The 24709-nt window shown below is 47.8% G+C and overlaps 1 protein-coding gene across 1 annotated transcript in view; it reads left to right on the top strand.

Moving 5' to 3' along the window:
• The first annotated feature begins 5789 nt into the window (after positions 1–5789).
• Positions 5790–24709, top strand: part of COLGALT1 (collagen beta(1-O)galactosyltransferase 1) — a 31132-nt gene continuing 12212 nt past the window's right edge. Inside the window, exons 1-8 of the mRNA XM_044283029.1 lie at positions 5790–6171; positions 7859–7969; positions 16659–16776; positions 19086–19220; positions 19311–19515; positions 20134–20253; positions 20850–20926; positions 23108–23214. Coding sequence (XP_044138964.1) covers positions 5969–6171; positions 7859–7969; positions 16659–16776; positions 19086–19220; positions 19311–19515; positions 20134–20253; positions 20850–20926; positions 23108–23214 — 1076 coding nt within the window. The 5' untranslated portion in view covers positions 5790–5968. The remainder of the gene's footprint in view (positions 6172–7858; positions 7970–16658; positions 16777–19085; positions 19221–19310; positions 19516–20133; positions 20254–20849; positions 20927–23107; positions 23215–24709) is intronic.

Genomic DNA, 24709 nt, shown 5'->3' with positions numbered 1-24709 from the left:
CAGGGCATATGGAAGAGGGCAACTCCTGTACCTTCCCTCGTGTATGACCCGCCGATAGTTATTACGTATTCCGTGGTTCTGAAGAGCACATTGAGAACATTAGCCTTTACAAAGCAGCAAGGTCCTGGGAATTGGGAGATATGTCTGGTTTGGTGAACCACAAGTGGTTCCCCAGAGAGGAAGGACTTTCTTTGAAGTCTCAGAAAGTGAAACAGTCATAAGCCGAGACTCATGCAGTTATAACGCTGAATCTATAATCTGGACTAAGGACTTCTTTCTGAACTATTTTTGGCTAGACCCAGTTTAACCCAATAAAAGATAAAGGTAAGTCAGTCCGTAAACACTGATCAACATAAAAAGCAGTGAGTGAGTGACAGGCTTGCAGTCGTCAGTAGGACTGGGTGATTCTGCGGCTGGAGATACCTGCTCCACTGCCTCAAATCTACAGATCCTATACACTCGATGCGTTTCTGCGCTCTACTAACTTTTGAGCACATCATCAGGAGCTAAATTCATATTAGAACCACTATGTACCTGATAGGAGCAAGCCACAGCTGATAAGGGCAGCATAGCTTGACAGCGCTGTAATGGCTATGCAGACTCTGGGTATATATAGGGCAGGCCCCACCAACCGGTTATGGTCATCCACGAGGCATGCCAATCAGAAGTATGGGTCTATTGCCTAGCACAACCCCCTGAAGGATTATCGTCTACCAAATTAGGAAAGTACTAAACTGATGGAACCCATAGCCTCCATAGTTACAGTCGGAATCCCAGGTGGCCCCTGACATTTTTCATTAAAAGAAAAGAGCACTAATACTGTTGGGGAATAGAGTGAAGTAGGGTAAGTATATTAAAAAAGCACCCAAATAAAGATCCCATGATGGAAAACACTGATGTGTTAAAAACTGTTTGCTCATCTCGTCCTATCTGGCCAAATATTGCCATGTATGATAGTGGCCGAATCTTATCACCTCTGGCCCAGTATTGTCATACATGACAGTTGTAGGGATCTGTACAACTGAAGTTATAGCACCAGCATAACAGAACATAAAATAAATACCTGCCCGTCTGGGCACTACCTAATACACGGTTTCTGTCTCACCTATAGAGTCATAGATGAACAGAACTCCTCTAGTCATTTCTGGCCTGATGGTACCATACGGGGCACAGGAGGGAGACAGACTAGAACTGTATAATAATGACCAATATAGGAAGGAAGAGATACACAGTGGAGTCACATTATTATGACCACCAGCTAATAGCTAGAGAAACTGCCGTGTGCAGTTTCCAGCAGCTGGATGGGCTGGGAGTGACTCAGTAAGGTCCTGGTAGGTTATTAGAGGTATCTGGAGCCATGCTGACTGCAGTGCATCCCACATCTGCTGGAGGAGCATGGGGGAGGATCCATAGAGTGAACACAATGATCGAGGAGGTCCCACAGATGGGTTCAAGTCTGGGGTCAGGCTCTTTCAACCAATGTCGGACATTTCTAGCCATGTGACATTGCATTGTCTTGCTGGAAGATCCCATCCACCCCAGGGAAAACAATCAGCATGTATGGGTGTATGTGATCTGCAAGAATGGATTCATACCCCAAATCAGTTAACAGTGCCTTCAACTTAGACTTGTAGTTCATCCAAGGTGGTTGTTGCCCGCTGTACATGGGCAATCCTTCGCCCCATCCATTTTTAGACAATCTTGATGAAGGACAGATCTGGTGATGAGCTGGCCAGGCTAGCTGCTGGATACCCTGAGGAGCACGTTGTGTAGCGCGGGCAGTGTGTGGGCGAGCGTTATCTTGCTGGAACATCAAGTTTCCTGAGTCACAGATGGCAGTAGTACTGGTTCCTTGTATGTCATGGACATATGGAAGGATGGTCAATGTTCCCTCCATGAATACCAGATAGGAACGGCCATGGTAACTAATGGCGCCCCACACCATGACTCCTGGTGTTGGTCGTGTGTGTCTCCGCACTGTGCATGATGGCAGTAGGAGCTCTCCAGGCCTCCTGTGAACTCTTAATACTGCCATCATGGCAAACAATAGCGAGCAGTGATGAAAGCAGGTTCTGCCTTGGTGCTAATGGATTTAGTCGCAAATTGGCATAAGAGTTTTTGGATTCCTCTGGATCAACATGGTAAGATTATAGGTTGACCTTGATGGACTTATGTCTTTTTGTTTTAACCTTACCAATGATGTATCTATGAGCACTTTGTAATGGGGTACTGAAGTGAAAAGCGACATTCCCAACTGAATTATGTATTTGGGTTTGGCCACACAGTCTGGTTTCCTGATTTTGGGTGCAAAAAACACCAAGTGTGATTCAGGTGTGGTGTTGGTGACCGAAGCAGAAGGGGCCTTTGGGCTACATGGCAAGTTTAGCTGTGATGCACATTGCCCGGCCAAAAATCAAAGAAACAATAGTACTGCCTACATTGACTGTAATATCGACTACTCCCAATGTCTTAGGAAAGTATTGTCCCTCCTTGTACCATCTGATTTGAGCAACATACTTAAATGTGCATAAGTATTCATGCCCTTAAAGTCAATACTATGTGGCACTACCTTTTGCTGCAGTGACAGATGCCAGTTTTTTGGGGTTTGTATCTATTGGATTAGACACTGGGATTTGCACCCATTCTGGCGCCATGGGTTGTGTCAGTGTCCAGCCGTCCTCAGGTTATGCCATAGATTCTTCATTGGATTGAAGTTTGGGCAGAGGATTAGCTAGGGGTTCAGGATGAGCAAAAAGGGGGAGGGGAGCAAAAACACCAAGCCAAAACAAGCCCTGCACCTCACATGGTTCCAGAGATCTCCCCATTCATTGCCCTGCTAAGTACTTTGAAGAGTCCTCATACTTTCACACAATTTCATTTAATAGAAAATAGTGTAACAAAAATTTCTGGGTCAGGGGGGAACTAACTCTCCTTAAGGAGAGAGCACCTTAATCAGTGTGAGGAGACTTACATGCTCCTCTGGAATTCTGAGAGGGAAGAAATGCAAATTAGCTCTTAACAAGCTCTGCCTCTGATGCCACCAGATGTAAGGTAGGTATCCTATAAGTCAGTGTTCAGCTCTTAAAATAAGCCTTGAGACATTACTTAGATATTGAATAAGCCAGCATCTCATCTGCAGACAGCTATTATCGGGTGATTGCCCCTCATCAGTGCAGAGCAGAGAGTACTGGCTTAACTGGGTAGGAGGCCTGTGTCCGGATCAGGGCGGAACTAACTCTCCTTAGTGAGACAGCACCTTAATCAGTGTGAGGAGACTTACAGGCCACACATGCTCCTCTGGAATTCTGGGAGGGAAGGGATGCAAATGAGCTCTTAACAAGCTCTGCCTCTGATGCCCCCAGATGTAAGGCAGCTATCCTATAAGTCAGTGTTCATTCTTAAAATAAGCCTTGAGACATGACTTGGATATTAAGGGGGTTCTACAGTTTGTTTTAACTGATCATCTATCCTCTGGACAGATCATCAGCATCTGACCGCCGGGGGACCGACACCCGGGACGACCGCCGGGGGAACGACACCCGGGACTCCCGCCGATCAGCTGTTTGAGAAGGCAGCGGCACTCCAGCAGCGCCACGGCCTTCTCACTGTTTACCGCAGGCCCAGTGACGTCACGACTAGGTATCAACTAGCCTGGGCACGGCTAAGCTCTGTTCACTTGAACAGAGCTTAGCCCCGCCCACGCCAGTGATACAAGTTGTGACGTCACTGGGCCTGCGGTAAACAGTGAGAAGCCGCGCCGCTGCCGGAGCGCCGCTGCCTTCTCAAACAGCTGATCGCCGGGGGTCCCAGGTGTCGGACCCCCGCCGATCAGATGCTGATGATCTATCCAGAGGATAGATCATCAGTTTGAACAAACTGTAGAAACCCTTTAAATAAGCAAGCACCTTACATCTGGTGGCATCAGAGGCAGAGCTTGTTAAGAGCTCATTTGCATTTCCCTCCCAGAATTCCAGAGGAGCATGTATGGCCTATAAGTCTCCTCACACTGATTAAGGTGCTCTCTCCCTAAGGAGAGTTAGTTCCCCCCTTGCTCGGACACAGGACTCCTACCCAGTTAAGCCAGTACTCTCTGCTCTGCACTGATGAGGGGAAAGCACCCTGAAACAGCTATCTGCAGATGAGATGCTGGCTTATTTAATATCCAAGTCATGTCTCAAGGCTTATTTTAAGAGCTGAACACTGACCTATAGGATAGCTGCCTTACATCTGGTGGCATCAGAGGCAGAGCTTGTTAAGAGCTCATTTGCATTTCTTCCCTCCTAGAAAATTTCTAAATCACTTCATTTAAAAAAAGCTGCAAAGTCATGGCCACTAGGGGTCTCCCTTCCATCTAAGTCGCAGTCCACTGCCTGTTGTTGGGCCAGATCTGCCCCTGGTAAGAGACTCAGAAGACAGGTGAAAGAAAGTGGGGTCCTGTCAGAGCTGGCTGAGCTCCTGCCTGATAAAAGACCTGCTTCTACACAGCTTCTGAACGTCACCGGAGCCTCCTGCCCTTCTGTGACTTATCTCTCTTTAGGTGGCTTTTACATCTGCGTTTTTTTTTAATTCAGGTTTTGAGATCCGGCAGAGGATCCGTTCCCGTTGTATTCAATTGAAATGGAACAAACCGGATCCGGCATTAAAATCATTGTAATTCATTGTGCGAAGGATCTGTTTATTTCAGTGCCATTGACTTACATTGATATTAATGCCGACTCCGGTTTGTTCCGTCGGCTTGCTGCGGTTTTGTTTCTGGTCACAAACTGTAACGGATGCATACTGATCCCTGTTGACAGTGAATAGGATCTAAAAACTGGGAAGCCGAAAGGCTGATATAAAAGTAGCCTTATCTGTTCTGTGAGCAAACATAGTGGGAAGTACGGGACAAAATGTTGCACCGGTCCAGTGCTGACAGAAGGGAGATGGCCCCTGCTTCTGAGTGAAATGCATCTAGCTGTGCAGCTGAAAGAGACATTAGGGAAGCCCAAATATAACTGTTCCATTGTACAAAGAAGCACAGCCATTAAAGCAAATACTTTTGCAAGGTGCTGCAAAGTGGATAGGGCCACGCAACAGGCACAAGTCGCGGCACCCTGTGGGTGACAGTACTGCCCTGTTCACATTAGCTGTGATTACTTGCGATGTAGGCAGCGATCTTTGGGTGTGCTACATGCAACCTTCAGCACTCCGGCTCTTGTGACACTACAACTCCCAGCGTTCACATTACTTGGCTATTCTTATAACTCCCATAGAAGTGAATTCTGGGAGTTGTAGTTTCAGAACAAACGGAGTGCCGGAGATGGATTCCTGCGTTCTAGCCGAAGTCGCCATGTTTCCCCAATCTGTTATCTGCTATGACCCCCTACGCCCTGTTTGCTATATTTGACCCCACAAGTCATTTTAACCCCCAATCTGACCTCTGCTTTAGCACTATGCACACATTCACGAGGTAAACACAAAAGCCATTCCACACCGGTGATTTTCCAATGAAAATTGAGAAATCACGTTGCTGGCGCTTGGTCGCTATATCGTAAGGACTGCTTCGGTGTACGTGAATAACACCATAAATGTGATTTAGTTCCCCCCCCCAGTGCCCCTGTCCTACTACTGAATGAGGGCTTTCACTGATTTTTACACCTCATCTGAAGGGCGCACATACTAGATAGAATACGGCCTCCCTCTTTCCCAGCAGCCACACAAGTCAATTCATCCGGCGTTGCTGCGCCTCTACACGGTGCATTACGGCTTTGAGTTGGCAGTGCGCCCACCCCTTTAAGAACTCGCTCGAATGTGACAGCAAGCAGGGCTTTGGGAGTCGGAGGCGAATAACGTCCTGTCTAAAAGGGATTTTTTTTTTTAACTTTTAGCAGCCAATCCCCGCTCTCCGGTCGCGCTGGCACCGCCTTCCCCTTTAAAGCGGCGCTGAGTTGTAGTCGGAGGGCAGAAAGTAGTTGCAGCCGCCGCCGCTATGTACGGGGCTTTGGCGCTGCTGTGGGCTGTGGCGGGGCTGAGCTCCGGCTACTTCCCGGAGGAGCGCTATAACCCGGAGTCTCCGCTCAGGCAGCCCACCGTGCTGGTCGCCCTGCTGGCCAGGAACGCCGAGCGGTCCCTGCCCGAGGTCCTCGGAGCCATCGACCGCCTCAACTACCCCAAGGACCGCATCTCTCTATGGTGAGACCCCTGCGTGCACTTCCTATAGCCTGTGCCCCCTGAAATGCCATTGCACTGTGTGCCAGTCCTGGACTGGGCATCCTTCAGCTTAGGTACCCAGAAGTACCTGCTAGTGTGCACTTACCTAAAATAATTCGGTGCACTCATTACCTCTCTTGAACTGATCCTGCTCTGTATCCTACTCCAGAGCTGCGCTCATAATTCTGTAAACAGGTAATAAGCAGGCACCCCCCAACACCTCCTATATTATGATGGGGGGGGGGGGGGGGTAGGTTTTTCTTGGATCACTGTGAAGTGCTTACTGTAAGGGCAGGGCCCCACCGTGCGGTCAAGCCATGCCCACCCGTGACCGTATGATGCCAGCCACACCGTGGGGCCCTGCCGTAAAGATGACTTTTCTCAGGTGTAAATTTTCAGTACAAGCGAAAAAGTGCAGGAAGATTTCAGCTCTGAAGCCTTTGGAATTGTGACTGCAGCTCGGGGAGATGCATCAGAAGCGACGCGGGGTAAGTATGACCAGTATGAGGTGCCCGGGCATTAGGGTGGACATTATAGAGGTTGGGTGACCCCTTTACAGAGCACCCGTCCCCTCTCCTGACATGACTGTCGTAGTAACTGCTTGCATGCCCCATGTGATAACCATTCCGGAGCCTCTCTTCTTAGCGCTCTATGTTGTGCCATTCCTCTATTATTCCAGCTAGAAGGTAACAAGTTGCCAGCAGTCTGTAGTAAAGGTACAGCTGGGTGTTACCAGTAGTGGGGGCCTCTGGCTCTGTCCGGTCACATGGGGACATCCCCCAAATGGTAACAGCCTGCTAGCAATTCATTCATAACTTCTAGTAGGAATAATAGAAGAGTGGCACAACATAGAGCCATAAGAACAGATGCTCCAGATGTATTACACGAGGAATGCAGGCGGTTATCCCCTCCAGACCTGTCCGGGGAGGTGACGGGTCCTCTTTAAGAAAAGCGCCCTGTCGCTTCTTCTGAAAACCAGTGGCTGTCAGGCGCCGCTTATCTCTCCACATCAGCGTGCGCCATTTATGATCTTTTCTGGTATCTTACCTAATTCTCTGTAATTGGAGCTGCAGGGCTGTGACACATGTGCTGCTGCGTAGTCTAACCTGGTGACCCCCCGATGGCAGAGCCCTCCTCCTCCATGGTCCTGTGAGGTCCGCGGCCGCTGATTACCTGATGAGCTCACGCGGTGCCCGGGGCCACACTATCTGCTCCGTGCACAGTACACACCCAGTCAGGCTCTGCTGTGCTGCCTCCCTTCTGCTACAGCTATAACTGAGCTGAGTGTGTCTTGGAGCCGCGCCTCGCCGGTTCTGTGTGATGCTTTAGCCGCCATTTATTCCTTTAGCATCAGGTCGCGGCGACTGTAGCTGGATTGTCTAAGGTCGTCCAGATTGTACCTCAGGCTGCTGTTCTCTCGTTATCCCTCCCATACTTTATACTGCAGCTTTGCTTGTTCAACAGGAAATGAGTGCCAAAAAGGGGCAAGCCCCCCCCCCTTTTTTTTTTCCCTTCTACAAACAGCACCGCTCTTGTCTATAGGCTGTACCTGGTATTGCAGCTCAGCCCACAGACAAGAGGCTAGCAGGCAGGCCCGGGCGGCCTCTGAGGGTCTTCACATGGCGCCCCCAATACACTAATACGGCTCCACTGTTTTCTGTCTCTACAGGGTTGCCACGGATCACAATGTGGACAATACCAGCAGCATTCTCCGTGAGTGGCTCGTTAACGTGCAGAACCAGTACCACCATGTGGAGTGGAGGCCGCAGGAGCACCCCAGGTAAAAGGCATGGCGACGGGTGTTTAATCATTGAAGGGGTATTCCACTTGTTAAATGTTATCCCGTATCCACAGGACCAGGCATAGCTAATAAAATGGAGGGGGTCCTACTGCTGGGACCCCCAGTGATCACGAGAACAGGGACCCTACAGGTGGGGCGTGTACCGCCCTCCATTTATTTCTATGGGAGCTCTGTAAATAGTGGAGTTGAATGGAGCCTCAGTACGCATACCCAGCAGTGATGTGCCGTAGGAGGGGGGGGGGGGTCTGCACTGGGTGCCCGCTGTCAGAGGGGTGCCAGTGTCACTGACCGGTCAGATCCCCGCGCTCCCACTCTCCCGCACAGAATTATGAAGCAGGAAGACTTCTCCCTGCTGCATTCAGTCTGCAGGCACAGATCGCTCTGCTGGCATGTGTGGGCGGAGCCTGCAGCCCGGGAATCTGCATAAGCTCCGCCCTCACACTGCTGCAGAGCGATCTGTGCCTGCAGTGAAGAGAGGTATGTGGGCTTCAGGAACGGGACAAGGCGAGTAGTTACTGTGTGTGGTGTGTGTTGTTTGTTTTTTTTTTTGTTTTTTTAGAACAGGGCATTTCTACTGTTATGTGGGCACAGAGACGGAATAACGACTTTGAGGGGGTACAATGTGGCCATAAATACCATGAGGGGGTACATACCTTGACAAAACTACTGTTAAGGTTGTACAATGATGGCAATACTACTGTGAGGGGGCACCATTTTTTATTTTATTTTTAAGTATTGGGGGCGGGGCCTGAGAAAGGACTCGCCCGGGTGCCAAACTCCCTAGACACACCACTGCTTCAAGGGGCTCTGCGGGGCATGGTATTCCCATAATCTGAGGGTGTTCCAGCGGTAGGACCCCCGCCGATCTAATGGTCATCCCCTCTCATGTGGACTGGGAATAACTTTTAACAATCGAAATACCCCTTTTAAATGATTTTCAGAGGGGGAATGAGGTATAATAGGAGAAGCTGCACTTACCCGTGTATCCCCCGCTGCCGCTCTGGTCCTTGCTGCAGCAGTCATGCGGGTATTCAAGAGCTTCACTGCTGCAGCCATGAAAGCAAACACTAGCGGGGAGCAGGGTGGGTAACACTTTCCTTATTATATCACATATCCCACCTTCCTTGAACAATTTGTTACCCAGGGGGCTGCCGCAATTACTCTCTTGGGAGTATTTATTTATTTTTTAGCTTGTAGAAAAACACCATAAATTCCATGTATTTTTTGGTGGGTTGTGTTTTTTTCTTGAGTCACAAACACGCGGCCAACATGTAAATAGAATTGCCAGGGAGTCGTTGCTCCCGGGAAGCGGATCAGGACGACCTGCCCGGAAAGGAAGATTTGGGTCAGGGGTCGGCAACCTCCAGCTGTTGTGAAACTACAGCTCTCTACATGCTCCATTCACTTCTATGGGGACAGCCTAGGAGGTGTGCATGCTGGGCGTTGTAGTTGGAGTGCGAATAAGAGGTGTTCACATCAACAATACTTACACCTGATGAAGGAGCGTTTGCTGGTTCATCAGGTGATCTGCAGCCCTTTTTTTTTTATTTTTATTTTTTTACACAAGGCAATTATCAGGAACGAAGTTTCCTAATGACATCCCTTCCCGATAATTACCCTGTTGGCCCATGTAAAGGGGTCTTTATTGCCTGGCTTCTCCACAGAGAACAGTTGATCAGCAGGGGAAGCCAGTCATCTGCTTATTGTCATGAGATCAAAGTGGGGGCTTTCCAAAGTTGAGGACCCTTTTAACCACCTCAGCTCCCCTAGCTTAAAGGGTTTCTGTCACCAGGTTTCACCCCTGTCAGCTAAACATATGCTGATGTTCAGGGCCTAATCAGGATTCCTAATGTGGGCTTCTAAATGTGATCCGTAGCCTTATTTTGCTAAAAAACAGCTTTTACTAACCTGTCACTCAATGAAATAAGGTGCTCAAGGGGATGTCAAGGGATGCAAGGTGCCGGCCGCACCCGCTGCCGTTCGTGCCCAGCGCTGCCTTTCCAGACTTCTGCACTGCCTCCTAATCCTTTGTGCTGCCTCTCGCTCTCCCTCCCCCCTCCTCCTGCTGTAAGATCTTGCGCGTGCGCACAGGGCTCTGAGAGGCTGGCGACAGAGTGCAGGTTGAGCGAAGTGCCGGCGCATGCGCACTTCGCTTTGAGAAGCCAAATCGAGAAGGCAGAGCCCTGTGCGCACGCGCAAGATCTTACAGCAGGAGGAGGAGGGAGGGAGGGAGGGAGAGCGAGAGGCGGCACAGAGGATTAGGAGGCAGTGCAGAAGTCTGGAAAGGTGGCGGTGGGTGCGGCCGGCACCTTGCATCCCTTGACATCCCCTTGGGCACCTTATTTCTTTGAGTGACAGGTTAGTAAAACCATTTATTTTTTTATTATTTTTTTTAGCAAAATAAGGCTACAGATCACATTTAGAAGCCCACATTGGGAAACCTGATGAGGCCCTGAACATCAGCATATGTTTAGCTGACAGGGGTGAAACCTGGTGACAGAATCCCTTTAAACACCCTTAATGACCAGGCCACTTTTTACACTTCTGCACTACACTACTTTCACCGTTTATTGCTCGGTCATGCAACTTACCACCCAAATGAATTTTACCTCCTTTTCTTCTCACTAATAGAGCTTTCATTTGGTGGTATTTCATTGCTGCTGACATTTTTACTTTTTTTATTAATAGAAATTAACCGAAATTTTTGCAAAAAATGACATTTTTCACTTTCAGTTGTAACATTTTTTTTAAAAAAAACTACATTTCTATATAATTTTTTTTTCTAAATTTATTGTTCTACATGTCTTTGATAAAAAAAAAAGTTTGGGTAAAAGTTATAGCGTTTACAAACTATGGTACAAAAATGTGAATTTCCGCTTTTTGAAGCAGCTCTGACTTTCTGAGCACCTGTCATGTTTCCTGAGGTTCTACAATGCCCAGACAGTAGAAAAAACCCACAAATGACCCCATTTCGGAAGGTAGACACCCTAAGGTATTCGCTGATGGGCATAGTGAGTTTATAGAACTTTTTATTTTTTGTCACAAGTTAGCAGAAAATGATTTATTTTATTTTTTTTTCCTTACAAAGTCTCATATTCCACTAACTTGTGACAAAAAATAAAAACTTCCATGAACTCACTATGCCCATCACGAAATGGGGTCACTTGTGGTGTAGTTATACTGCCCTGGCATTTTAGGGGCCCTAATGTGTGAGAAGTAGTTTGAAATCAAAATGTGTAAAAAATGCCCTGTGAAATCCGAAAGGTGCTCTTTAGAATTTGGGCCCCTTTGCCCACCTAGGCTGCAAAAAAGTGTCACACATGTGGTTTCGCCGTACTCAGGAGAAGTTGGGCAATGTGTTTTGGGGTGTCTTTTTACACATGCCCATGCTGGGTGAGATGAATATCTCTGTCAAATGACAACGTTGTATAAAAAAAATGGGAAAAGTTGTCTTTTAGAGAGATATTTCTCTCACCCAGCATGGGTATATGTAAAAAGACACCCCAAAACACATTGCCCAACTTCTCCTGAGTACAGCGATACCACATGTGTGACACTTTTTTGCAGCCTAGATGCGCAAAGGGGCCCAAATTCCTTTTAGGAGGGCATTTTTAGACATTTGGATCCCAGACTTCTTCTCGCACTTTAGGGCCCCTAAAATGCCAGGGCAGTATAAAATACCCCACATGTGACCCGATTTTGGAAAGAAGACACCCCAAGGTATTCAATGAGGGGCATGCCGAGTTCATAATTATTATTTTTTTTTTATTATTATTATTATTTATTATTATTATTTTTTTGGGCACAAGTTAGCAGAAATTGATATATTTTTTTTATTTTTTTTCTCTGTCTCCCTTTCCGCTAACTTGGGACAAAAAGTTTAATCTTTCATGGACTCAATATACCCCTCAGCGAATACCTTGGGGTGTCTTCTTTCCGAAATGTGGTCACATGTGGGGTATTTATACTGCCCTGGCATTTTAGGGGCCCTAAAGCGTGAGAACAAGTCTGGATTATAAATGTCTAAAAAAATTTACGCATTTGGATTCCGTGAGGGGTATGGTGAGTTCATGTGAGATTTTTTTGGACACAAGTTAGTGGAATATGAGACTTTGTAAGAAAAAAAAAAAAAAAAAAATCAATTTCCGCTAACTTGTGCCCAAAAAATGTCTAAATGGAGCCTTACAGGGGGGTGATCAGGGAGTCTATATGGGGTGATCACCCCCCTGTCATTGATCACCCCCCTGTAAGGCTCCATTCAGACGTCCGTATGTGTTTTGCGGATCCGCCAAACGCATACGGACGTCTGAATGGAGCCTTACAGGGGGGTGATCAATGACAGGGGGGTGATCAGGGAGTCTATATGGGGTGATCAGGGGTTAATAAGTGACAGGGGGGGGGGGTGTAGTGTGGTGCTTGGGGCTACTTTTTACAGAGCTGCTTGTGTCCTCTGGTGGTCAATCCAAGCAAAAGGGACCACCAGAGGACCAGGTAGCAGGTATATTAGACGCTGTTATCAAAACAGCGTCTAATATACCTGTTAGGGGTTAAAAAAAATCGCATCTACAGCTTGCCAGCGAACGATCGCAGCTGGCAGGCTGTAGATCCACTCGTTTACCTGCAGTTCCTGTGAACGCGCGCGCCTGTGTGCGCGCGTTCACAGGAAATCTCGCGTCTCGCGAGATGACGCGTAGATGCATGACTCTGCCTGAGACAGCCGCCTCCGGAACGCGATCCTGCATTAGGCGGTTAAATAAGAAAACCCCTGTAAGGCTGAGTTCACACAAGCGTGTCCGGGTGCGTTGCGGCAAACCCGCGCTTAGCCGCGCTCACGCTAGTTGATACTAGTCGGAACTCATGACATCACTGGGCCGGCGGTAAACAGTGAGAAGGCCGCGGTGCTACTGGAGCGCCGCTGCCTTCTCAAGCAGCTGATCGGCGGGGGTCCCGGGTGTCTGACCCGGGACCCCCACCAATCAGAAGCTGATGATCTATACTCTGGATAGATCATCAGCTTCTGAAAGTACAGAACCCCTTTAACTTTTAAATCGGGAAGATTCAGGGGCAGCGCCAGCCAGCTCTCCTCTCAGGCTCAGTCAGATCTAATCGCTCTAGTTAGAATAGAAAGAGACTGTCAGTCCACTCAGTCACTACTTGTAAGTGGTACCTTATTATTATTATTATTATTATTATTATTATTATTACTACTATTACTATTATTATTATTATGTTAACCTGCTACACACCGTCACCACTAGGTCAGGCTCAGTCAGTCTCAGTCCAGTCTGTTCGGTATCGGTAGGTTAGGAGGAGGAGCAGGAGAGCTGCCCGCACTGCTGCCAGTAGTTGAATGAATCGGCTAGTCTCAACTAGCGGCGCGCTGATTTATGCACTGCACTGAGTCTGACTCAACTGGTCAGGTCCTGAGGGCGGGGCCGGGGCGGCGGTGGGTGGAGACTAAAGAGTGAGACCGCAACGGCACCGAGTCCAAGACTCAGTCAGAATCAGATGTGAAGATGTCGTCTGGTAGGGTTGCCTAGTGCCTACGCAGTGCGCAGCACAGACCAACTAGTACCAAAATGAATGGGGGACATTTTATTTGGGGGGGGGGGGCACAGCTTGATGTAGGGGGGGGCTCTGGCCTCCCCTGGCGATGCCACTGCCTACTATGCATTCTGTATTAAAGAGTGCTATTATTTTCCTTTATAACCATGTTATAAGGGAAAATAATACAGTGAATAGACTGTCACCTAGCAACTATGCGTGAAAATCGCACCGCATCCGCACTTGATTGCAAAACAGCGGGTCTCCAATATACGGGCACCGGCCACGTGCACTCCGTATCGCGGATGCAGACCCATTGACTTGAAATCCTCAAGATGAGGCGCGGTGGTATGGATGGGAAGCCCACAGAAGCGCTACGGAGTGCTTCCATGAGATTTTGGTCTTTTTTTTTTTTTTTGCAGTGCGGACCATGTCTTGCAGATCACGGACCTATTAAAGTCAACGGGTCCACATCCGCAAACAGTGTGCACACCGCAGGGGAACACACGCTCGTGTGCATGAGCCCTTATAACTATAGTATAGAATTCATGAAACTTCCCATAATCCAGCACGTGTTGCCAGATCACCAGAAGCTCCAGAGACGTCCATTAACTACACTGATGTAGCGCCTTCAGACTCTGCGCATGCACCTTTAAAGAATATTAGCGGTACTAGGACTTCTTATTAAAAAAAAAATTATAAATTGTTGTTTACAAGCAAGAAGAAAAAAAATTAAAAATCCAGTGAAGACTATGATCTTTACCTAGTATGGCTCCACCTGGTGTTCAGAGTGTATAGCAACGTGCACATCCATCTGCTGCACTGAGTGATGATGGACGCTTTTACTCGCTTTTCACACAGCGGGATCCTCATTTTTGTTCTCTGGATAGTGATCCGCCGATACAGATCTCTTGTACCCTGCTCGCCAGGGGAGGACCCGACCCTCTGCAGTAACGCCGCAATATACATCCGGGCTGAGGAGACTGCCTCTCAGGGGTGGCTTAGGAGGAAGCAACTAGTGTTTAGTTTTTCTGGAGCCGAACCCCTTTGTCTGCCAGAGGGGGAAGAAGCTTGACTAGGGAGCTACTGGGTATTTATAGCAATCAGAGGGGGAAGGAGACTGACTACTGGTGATGTGGAGCAGGAGGGATTGCAAGGGGTTTTGGGAGGAGTTGGCAGAAAACGGAGAAAATGGCCAATAGCCTTTTGGAACCTCCTATATGCCCCCTGTCCTGGCCGCCCTGAACATTTTACTTGCTGGTGCCTTTATTAGTAAAAATTGCAGATTAAGATCTCATTTACACAACCGTATGTGTTTTGAGGACCGCAGATGCTGGCCTTGTGCAGGCCACAATTTTCTTTCTGTAGAAGTGTCCTATCCTTGTCTACAAAACGGAGACAGGACTGCGGCATGGACATGGAGGCGGAAAGCAGCTTTACACCAGTTTGATAAATCTCCCCCAAAATGTGAATCGGATGCCAGAGGTCGCAATAACGCCTGTACAAGCGTCATAGACGCCTGTTCAGGCCATTTTACTCCCTGGAAAACGACTCATCTGTATTTTTACCCATGGTCTTTTTCTAGTCAGAAGCTGCCGGGTTCGGCACACATGAAGCCCCGTCCCTCACACATCTCCCTCTCACCAGGAGCAGCTCCAGGGACTGGACTAAACACTACATTGTGGTTACAGGACCTGTGGTGATGTCACAGTCATGTGATCAGCCGTGTGTGTGGGAGGAGTTAGGGGAACACAGGCTCCCTGTAGAACTGTGCTGGTGGAGAATGCAGAGGTACTTTATGTATGGAAGATGTGTATAAAGCAGAGCTATGTCAGTGTAACCAGTCTATTGTACAGTGTTCTGTGTGTAATGTGCACCCAGAAGTTCTATCTGTGTAATGGACATGTAGCAGAGCTGTGTGTGTGCAATGTGTATATAGTAAACTATCTGTGTAATGGGCATGTGGTAGAGCTGTGTATGTAATATGTATATAGTAGCGTCAGGCGGGCGCTGTGTATAGCAGCGTCAAGCGGGCGCTGTGTATGGCAGCGTCAGGCGGGCGCTGTGTATGGCAGCGTCAGGCGGGCGCTGTGTATGGCAGCGTCAGGCGGGCGCTGTGTATGGCAGCGTCAGGCGGGCGCTGTGTATGGCAGCGTCAGGCGGGCGCTGTGTATGGCAGCGTCAGGCGGGCGCTGTGTATGGCAGCGTCAGGCGGGCGCTGTGTATGGCAGCGTCAGGCGGGCGCTGTGTATGGCAGCGTCAGGCGGGCGCTGTGTATGGCAGCGTCAGGCGGGCGCTGTGTATGGCAGCGTCAGGCGGGCGCTGTGTATGGCAGCGTCAGGCGGGCGCTGTGTATGGCAGCGTCAGGCGGGCGCTGTGTATGGCAGCGTCAGGCGGGCGCTGTGTATGGCAGCGTCAGGCGGGCGCTGTGTATGGCAGCGTCAGGCGGGCGCTGTGTATGGCAGCGTCAGGCGGGCGCTGTGTAGTGTATGATGTTGGATAAATGTAAGATTGTGTACATTTATTTCTGCATTGGAGACTAGCAATGGTTTCCGGCTAAAAATACTCAAAATTGTTAGGAGGAGTATTTTTACTCTTCTGGAAAAAATGTAGTTCGACCTCTGCCGGATGCAGAACTTTGAGGCCTGAATAGCTTTTGATGTCATAGTAAACATCTAGAGCAGGCATGGCCAACCTGTGGCTCTCCAGCTGTTGTAAAACTACAATTCCCACCATGCCCTGCTATAGGCTGATAGCTGTTGGCAGTCTGGGCATGCTGGGAGTTGTAGTTTTGCAACATCTGGAGAGCCTCAGGTTGGCCATCCCTGATCTAGAGTTACATTCCAGATACTTGTCCTGGGTTAGAAGTGCATGGCTACTTGAAGTTGGCATCTCATCCTAACGTAGCCATGGTACTACAGGTGCCCATCTCTAACTTTGCGCAAAGCAGCACCAGCAGCAGTTCTGCCTATTACAATCCCTATGAGGGCAAGCCAGGGGCAGCTGTGACAGGGCAGTGTCTGGTGCCATTGTGACCATGCGTCCTGTCCCTGTTCAGCATCTCCTCCTCTCCTGATGTTTCTCATTATCCTTCCTAATCTTTGTTCTATTTCTTCTTCTCCAGATGGTTCCAGGATGAAGAGGGCCCGAAGCACTGGTCGCATTCCCGTTATGAGTACATCATGAAGCTGCGCCAGGCTGCATTAACCTCCGCACGGGAAATGTGGGCAGACTTCATAATGGTATGTGATGGCGGAGGTGGAATGATCTCATCAGTGTGATATAAGGCGTGGCATTATAATATATGGGACAATATATGCATCAAAAGGGTACAACAGAGACCTCTAGTGGTGGAACAGCATATTGCGCACTCATTTATAGGGTGTAATCCAACCATTGACATCCATCTATAGTATAAGTCAAAAATGCCTGAAAGGCGCTGGTCTTCTCTCTGGTACCTCTCAGAAGAATGGTGTCAAGAAAAATGTCTGAAGTTGTCTGAGAAAGGGGGAGAGGAAAGAGGTCCTGGGTTCACACAGTTCGCTTTCACTTTAAGACAGGGTCTGAGCCCTCTGTATGGGGGTACATCCAGGACAGCTATGCTTTACCCAGACATGACCAGTCGATTCTGCACACATGAGAATAGCATGCCCACTACAGCCATGGTCTGGAGATCCACTTCCAGAGTATTGGTAGAAGTTACATCTACAGTGTAGTTCCTCAAGTGGTTATCCTTTTTTCAAGAATTTGGGGGTAGAGTTACAGGTTTTTCATAATAATAATAATAATAATATTATTATTATAATTGTATTTTTTTTTTATACCAGTTTGAAATCTTTCTGTCTGTGACCCAGCTACCAACGCCTTGGTAGCCTTTCTGAAATCATTACCAGCTTTACCAGGCTCCTGCACTGTAGAGTTGGGGATGGGGCATTTGACAGTATCGGAAGCTGGGTGACAGCTGCAGGGTGCTGTAATGCCAGCTATACTGGTTGGCACCCAGCTTTCAGAGAAGCAAAGTAACTAAAAACAAAAAACAAACCAGATTTTGATAACAGCTGATGACTTAATAGTGATTTTCTGAACTGCCTGATCTAGTTCACCCCTCCCTGCAGTACTCTATTTGTCCACTGGAGGGCTCTGTTGTATCACCTTGGTATAAGATTGCGTAGTGCACAGTAGACGCACCTGTAATCACTGAAACACTGCGCTCATTGTCTTCAGAGCTGCCATTATATTATAAGATCCTGTAATTAAAACCATATGATGCAGAAGACGCAGACTATGGACAAATGTAAAACGGACACAAGGACATGTGGATCCATCTGCTGTTTCCTTGCTGCTGTCACGTTAAATAATTTCCTATTAACCGCATGTATCCGTGGTGTTCAGTTACCATATGTCCTATTCTCTAGTCACACCTAATGCTGCATTTCAATGTCTGATGGCTGTTAGATTCCAAGGTGGCCGAACACTCGTTCAGCTGATAAGTGGATTGTCCTATGAAAATTAGTCTACATTCATCAAACCAGCTCCTTGGTCTGAATACTTTTTGTAATTGCATGTAATTTAACATTTAGTATAGCGACTGAGTTATTCACTGAAATATCTGTATAGCGCCACCTGCTGTTATTTTTTCCTTTTTTTTTTTCTCCATCCACCTCACTGAGGTCACACACACTCAGTTTAAATCTTCATCTGTCACCAGGCATATCTTCTGTTAGAAGCTGTGGCAGTTACAAGGGGGAGAGCTGCAGCAGAAGGGACACACCTCCTGAGCTGTGATGGGGGGAGAGTTGCAGCAGAAGGGACACACCTCCTGAGCTGTGATGGGGGGAGAGTTGCAGCAGAAGGGACACACCTCCTGAGCTGTGATGGGGGGAGAGTTGCAGCAGAAGGGACACACCTCCTGAGCTGTGATGGGGGGAGAGTTGCAGCAGAAGGGACACACCTCCTGAGCTGTGATGGGGGGAGAGTTGCAGCAGAAGGGACACACCTCCTGAGCTGTGATGGGGGGAGAGTTGCAGCAGAAGGGACACACCTCCTGAGCTGTGATGGGGGAGAGTTGCAGCAGAAGGGACACACCTCCTGAGCTGTGATGGGGGGAGAGTTGCAGCAGAAGGGACACACCTCCTGAGCTGTGATTGGGGGGGGGAGTTGCAGCAGAAGGGACACACCTCCTGAGCTGTGATGGGGGGGGGGGAGAGTTGCAGCAGAAGGGACACACCTCCTGAGCTGTGATGGGGGGGGGGAGAGTTGCAGCAGAAGGGACACACCTCCTGAGCTGTGATGGGGGGGGGGAGAGTTGCAGCAGAAGGGACACACCTCCTGAGCTGTGATGGGGGGGGGAGAGTTGCAGCAGAAGGGACACACCTCCTGAGCTGTGATGGGGGGGGGGGGGGAGAGTTGCAGCAGAAGGGACACACCTCTTGAGCTGTGATGGGGGGAGAGTTGCAGCAGAAGGGACACGCCTCCTGAGCTGGCAGCCTGATATAAATAACAGTAGACCGTTTTGGAGGCTATCACCTATAAGGTTTGTCTTCTCCTACAGTTTATAGATGCTGACAACCTTCTGACAAATCCAAACACCTTGGGCTTGATGATTGCAGAGAATAAGACTGTAGTTGCCCCCATGCTGGAGTCCAGGGCGGCGTACTCTAACTTCTGGTGCGGGATGACCACTCAGGTGAGGATCTGCTGCCTGCGATGAGACTGGTGTTCACTTTTGGTCTACCACCATTGACTGCAATGTTTGTACTCTCTCATGCATACAAAGGGTTATTACCGACGTACTCCAGCCTACATGCCAATCCGGCGCAGGGAACGTCGTGGTTGCTTTGCTGTGCCCATGGTTCACTCTACATTTCTTATCGACCTGCGGAAGGAGGCGAGCAAACATCTAGACTTCTACCCACCACACCCGGACTACACCTGGGCATTCGATGACATCATAGTCTTTGCATTCTCCTGTCGGCAAGCTGGTGAGTTCATGATGGTTGGAGTGTGGATTTGCAGGATGCAGCCTTAGATTTACTGGATGTATCTAGTGGTAGCATCCTCCAGACTGGTCATACTTGTCAGCATCCAGTTTGACAGGGGTCTCGTGTGCCGCTGCAGCCAATGACTGGTCGCAGTGGTGACGTGTCCCTCATGCGTCATGTCAGTAGGTCCCGTGATGCATGGAGGACACATCACTGCTGGGGCCAATTATTAAGTGCTGTGCCACACATGACCTCTATCAAACCGGATGTTGACTAGCAGGACCAGAGCACAGTGACCTGGGGGGGTCAACCCCCTTTTTAAAGGGGTTACCTATTCATTACAAAGTCCAACAGATAAAACCCTGGAGTGTAACTGCAGGGAAAGTTGCTGGTGGCTGCACTCTTCTACAGAAGGTCAATTTGGGCAACACTTTCTGGTTCATTAGTGGCTCATGTTCTTCTCCATGCTTTACACTGCGTCACTTCTTCTCGTGTGCGTTGTGAATATGTCTATCACAAGGAAGGCATGATTATAAAGCACAAGCCTACCCATGATCTGTTTCTCCTGTGAGGGACGTACCCGTCACATGCCCAACCATTCCTCCTCCTTCTCTGCAGAGGTCCAGATGTTCCTTTGCAATAAAGAAGTTTACGGACATCTGCCGGTTCCTCTGCGGGCACATAGCTCTCTGCTGGATGAGGCTGACAACTTCCTGCATACCAAGCTCGAGCTAATGGGTGAGTGTTACTGTAATGGGGGGGGGGTCATTCTTTAAGAATTTTTTTTGGGTGGTCCTTGGAAACAAGACGGCATTTATCTTCCCCTCCTTCTCAGACGTCAAGGAATTCTGAATTAAACCTTTGACTTAAATGGAGAAGAGTCTTGTATTTCAGCTCCATTGAAGGCCATACCTCACACAAGATGCAGCCATGGTCCATCTAGTGCTCTACAACTCCTCTGAAGTATGCTAGGGTTCTGGGCTGGTGTCCTGGTGGGTTCCATGCCTAGCCTTGCTTTGGAAAACTTTCTGAGGAATGTGCTGAACTTCTATTTTACTTATGGTTATGTGCACGTGATGGATATGGCTAAACCACATGAGGACCCGCGGCAGATGCGCAGCAGTACCCCGAGGTACAGGCTCTGCTTTCTGCCGCTGATATTTTCGATCCCCACGTACCCTGCTTTGCCATCAACTAGTAAAACTCCTCAGACAGAACCTCCCAGATACTCAACAGCGAGGATCCATTTAAAAAACTCTCCGCTTTCTTCTTGTACATGGAGGTTCTCTACCTTCTACACAAAGTTAATTCTGGTGGTTGTGTTCTGTCTGCAGTGAAGGGACCTCCCTCTGAACCTTCAGGATTCCTGTCTGTTCCACCAAAAGTCTCAGACAAGATATCAATGGATGAGGTAAGTGGAGATGGACATATTGTAGCCGGTTCATTGATGTTCAGGCTGCAGATATTGATTTTATCACGAAGCTTAGGCTACTTTCACACTAGTGTTTTTTGCGGATCTGCAAAAAACGCTTCCGTTACAATAATACCACCGCATGCATCCGTCAGGAATGGATCCGGTTGTATTATGTGTGCTATAGCCATGACTGATCCGTCTCGAACACAATTGAAAGTCAGTGGGGGACGGATCAGTTTTCTATTGTGTCAGAGAAAACAGATCCGTCCCAATTGACTTACATTGTGTGTCAGGACGGATCCCTTTGGCTCCGCTTCGTCAGGCGGACAGCAAAACGCTGCAGGCAGCCTCCAGAGCGGAATGGGGACTGATCGGAGGCAAACTGATGCGCTCTGAGCGGATCCTTTTACATTCAGAATGCATTAGGGCAAAACTGATCTGTTTTGGACCGCTAGTGAGAGCCCTGAACGGATTTCGCAAAAGGAAAGCCAAAACGCTAGTGTGAAAGTAGCTTTAAGCAGAAGGCCCTGTACACTGTAGTCTCTGAATCTGGCGTACTGCGGCTTTAAAGGGAGCGGAGCTGCAGTACCCCAGTACGGCCACTACACAATGTCCGGCGCTGTCAGCTTCCAGTTCCATACACTGTGTAGATTCCAGTGCCGCAACTGTTGAAACAGCTGATCGGTGGGGATGCAGGTTTTTCAGGTCCCCACCAATCCGATACTGATGGCCTATCCTGAGGGCCGGAGAACCCCTTTATCTGGTAATTTAATGCTGGGGTAGTTTTACTAATATAAAATGTGCCAGTATCCTGGCGCAGTTTCTTAACCTGTTTAAGACGCACTTTATTTTCTTTTTAAATCCCCTTTTTAAGACTCGCTGGAGAAGGGGGCATGGCCTTAAATATCTCGCCCTGTGTCAAAAAATGCGCCAAGAGTTTGGAGCATTTTTTGGTAGTAAACAAAGCCAAGACAGGTGGTGTGAAGTCAGACTAGACAGTCTATAGCAGTGATGGCCAACCTTTTACAGACAGAGTGCCCAAACTGCAACATAAACCCACTTATTTATCGCAAAGTGCCAACACAGCAATTTACCTTGAATACTACAGTCCAATATAGTATATCTTCCATGTACTTTATAATTTATCTACAATATCCTGCCTACATTCAGTGCGCTGCCTGTGCTGTTCATGGTACACCATAGACTTGAGTGCCGCCTCTGGCACCCGTGCCATAGGTTTGCCATCACTGGTCTATAGGCACAACATCCAGCGTCTAACACAAAGGTCACACCGTTTTACTTTTAGGCAGTATTAGCAAATGCAGAATGATCTCTCTAAGATAATGGACCACTACATGATGGCTGTATTAAAGGGGTTCTCCGGGAATTAAGAAAATGAAAATACTTAAATATTACTTTATTATAAATATATTCTCAAATACCTTTTCATTAGTTATAATGGCTTGTATTGTCTGGGGAACAATCATTAGGAGAAATAAAATGGCCGCCGTCCTATTAGTACACAGAAAACCTGTCCTAATCGCACATTAGAACAAGTTACTTCACAATATTGAGGTAGAGAGCTGCCTCATTTTCCTCTCTGCTTTACTTGTCTTGTCAGGGGTTATGATCCTGAATACAGATGATAAGATCTTCAGCTGAATCTCTGTAGGGATGGAGGTCATGAGAGGAGACATGAAGTACAGAGAGGAGGTGGGTTGTGGGTAATAAGCAGTATGCAGTCTCCATTACCACAGCCCCACATCACCACAAGTCTGTCGTATCCACCCTCTCTACTTCATGTCTCCTCATGAACTCCATTCCTACATAGATTCAGCTGAAGATCTTATCTGTATTCAGGATCATAATCCCTGACAAGCAGAGAGGAGGATGAGGCAGCTCTTTACCTCAGTGTTGTAAAGTAACTTGTCCTCCTGTGTGATGAGGACAGCTTTTGAGTGTACGAATAGGACGGCGGCCATTTTATTTCCCCTAATGATTGCTCCCTAGACAAAGCGAGCCATTATAACTAATGAAAGGTATTTAGGAATATATTTACAATAAAGTAATATTTGTCTTTTCATTTTCTTCATTCCCAGAGAACCCTTTTAAGGTCACCAATCGCCTTTTATCCCCCGGATGTCCAAAGGATGACTTGTGTTTTACCTCCTTTTACAGATTTTCCTCATTAATTTGAAGCGTCGGCAGGACAGGAGAGACCGCATGAAGAGGACCCTTTACGAGCTGCAGATTGACTTCAAGATGTCTGATGCTGTGGACGGCCGGTGAGTTGGAAAACTCTTCAGACGAGCTTTGCTGTGGAGGTGACTGTGGAGCGTAGAGTGATGTTGTAAGGCCCTATAACCTGCATACATAGCTCCAATATTCAGTAGTGCAGGTGGTCACCACTCGCCCCACGTCCTATAATCTAATGCTGGAACCCAGGAGACCTACGCGTTTAGGTTCATATTTGTGCTCTATGGCTGTCCTGTTTTCCATGTGTTGGTCTTTCCAAAGGGTCATAATTGTTCAATTAAAGTGCTGGAGCTATTGAAAATTTTTATATAATTTCTTCCCTTTTGTCCCCCAACATTTTTTAAAAAGTTTTTTTCAAATCACCTGATGTACCATTAAAAAATAAATATAAATCGCCTGTTAAAAAGGATTCCAGTGGGGCGTGTCGCTGCTGGGTTCTGATACAGAGATAATTGCCCCAAAAAAAACTAGAACAATAGGAAAACCTAATGGAGATAAGAGGAGAAAAAAGAACCCGCGCTGACTAAATGGCAAGATGGGACACTGCTATATATGTTAGCGTGCCTAGTAAGAGCTGAAGGTGTATACCGGCCAATAGAGTAAAACAATTTGGTGATACCAGTATATCTCTATGTCCTTAGATGTTTATAAGCAAAGTTCAATGAATAAAGTCTCAGAGCGTATATAAAGCAAAGCCAGCAGGCACTTACTGCTCAGCGCTCCTGAGGGTGGATCTTGTTCATGCCGCTGGATACGTTTTCTGCTTGTCGCGATGCTTCTCCTAGAGTTGTTCTCCTAAATCGCTTCTCCAGTGTATCTACTGACGCCGTCTTCTGCGATCTTCTGCTTACCTGGTAGCGCACGCTCCTGCAAGCAATACTTACTTGTCTGTCGTCCTGGAAACCTAGCGTGTGACGTCACACTAGAAGCTATGGAAGCTTCTCTGGTCCACAATACCTTTGACGCGTTTCGGAATAGCCGTATTCCTTCCTTATAAACATCTAAGGACATATAGATATACTGGTATCACCAAATTGTTTTACTCTATTAGCCGGTATACACCTTCAGCTTTTACTAAGCATAGGATATCCCCATTAAGTACCACACTAGGCTGCATCCTTAAGGGGGTTAAAGTGTTTTTCAAACATTGATCAGTATGTTTTTTTTATTTTTTACTTTTATTAGGCTTCTGACCCAAGTTAACAGGGTCGGTGAGTGGAGGCGAGCTGCACTACCAAGCAGAGTCGTCCTTGGGGGGTCAGACTCCCACCATTCACACATTGATGGCCCATGTGGACCCCAGAAAAACCCCTTTAAGTGGATTTTCGGGAACCCTGTCACATCTTGGATGTACTCTGTTCTGTGTTGGAAATGTCTGCATACATATGTAAAAACCACTTTGTGTGTATAATATGTCAATGTAACAGATAGACTTGGCTGTACCTGGACAGAGATTTGTGTCGTCTTTCCATTGTCTGCAATGGTCTGTTCTGTCTCATGTACTAGAAGTCCTGTCTGACCTGG

Source organism: Bufo gargarizans, chromosome 2 (assembly GCF_014858855.1).
Source record: "Bufo gargarizans isolate SCDJY-AF-19 chromosome 2, ASM1485885v1, whole genome shotgun sequence".
Lineage (NCBI taxonomy): Eukaryota > Metazoa > Chordata > Amphibia > Anura > Bufonidae > Bufo > Bufo gargarizans.
Note: the sequence above shows the minus strand (reverse complement) of the source record. Positions and strands in the feature narration are given on the sequence as shown.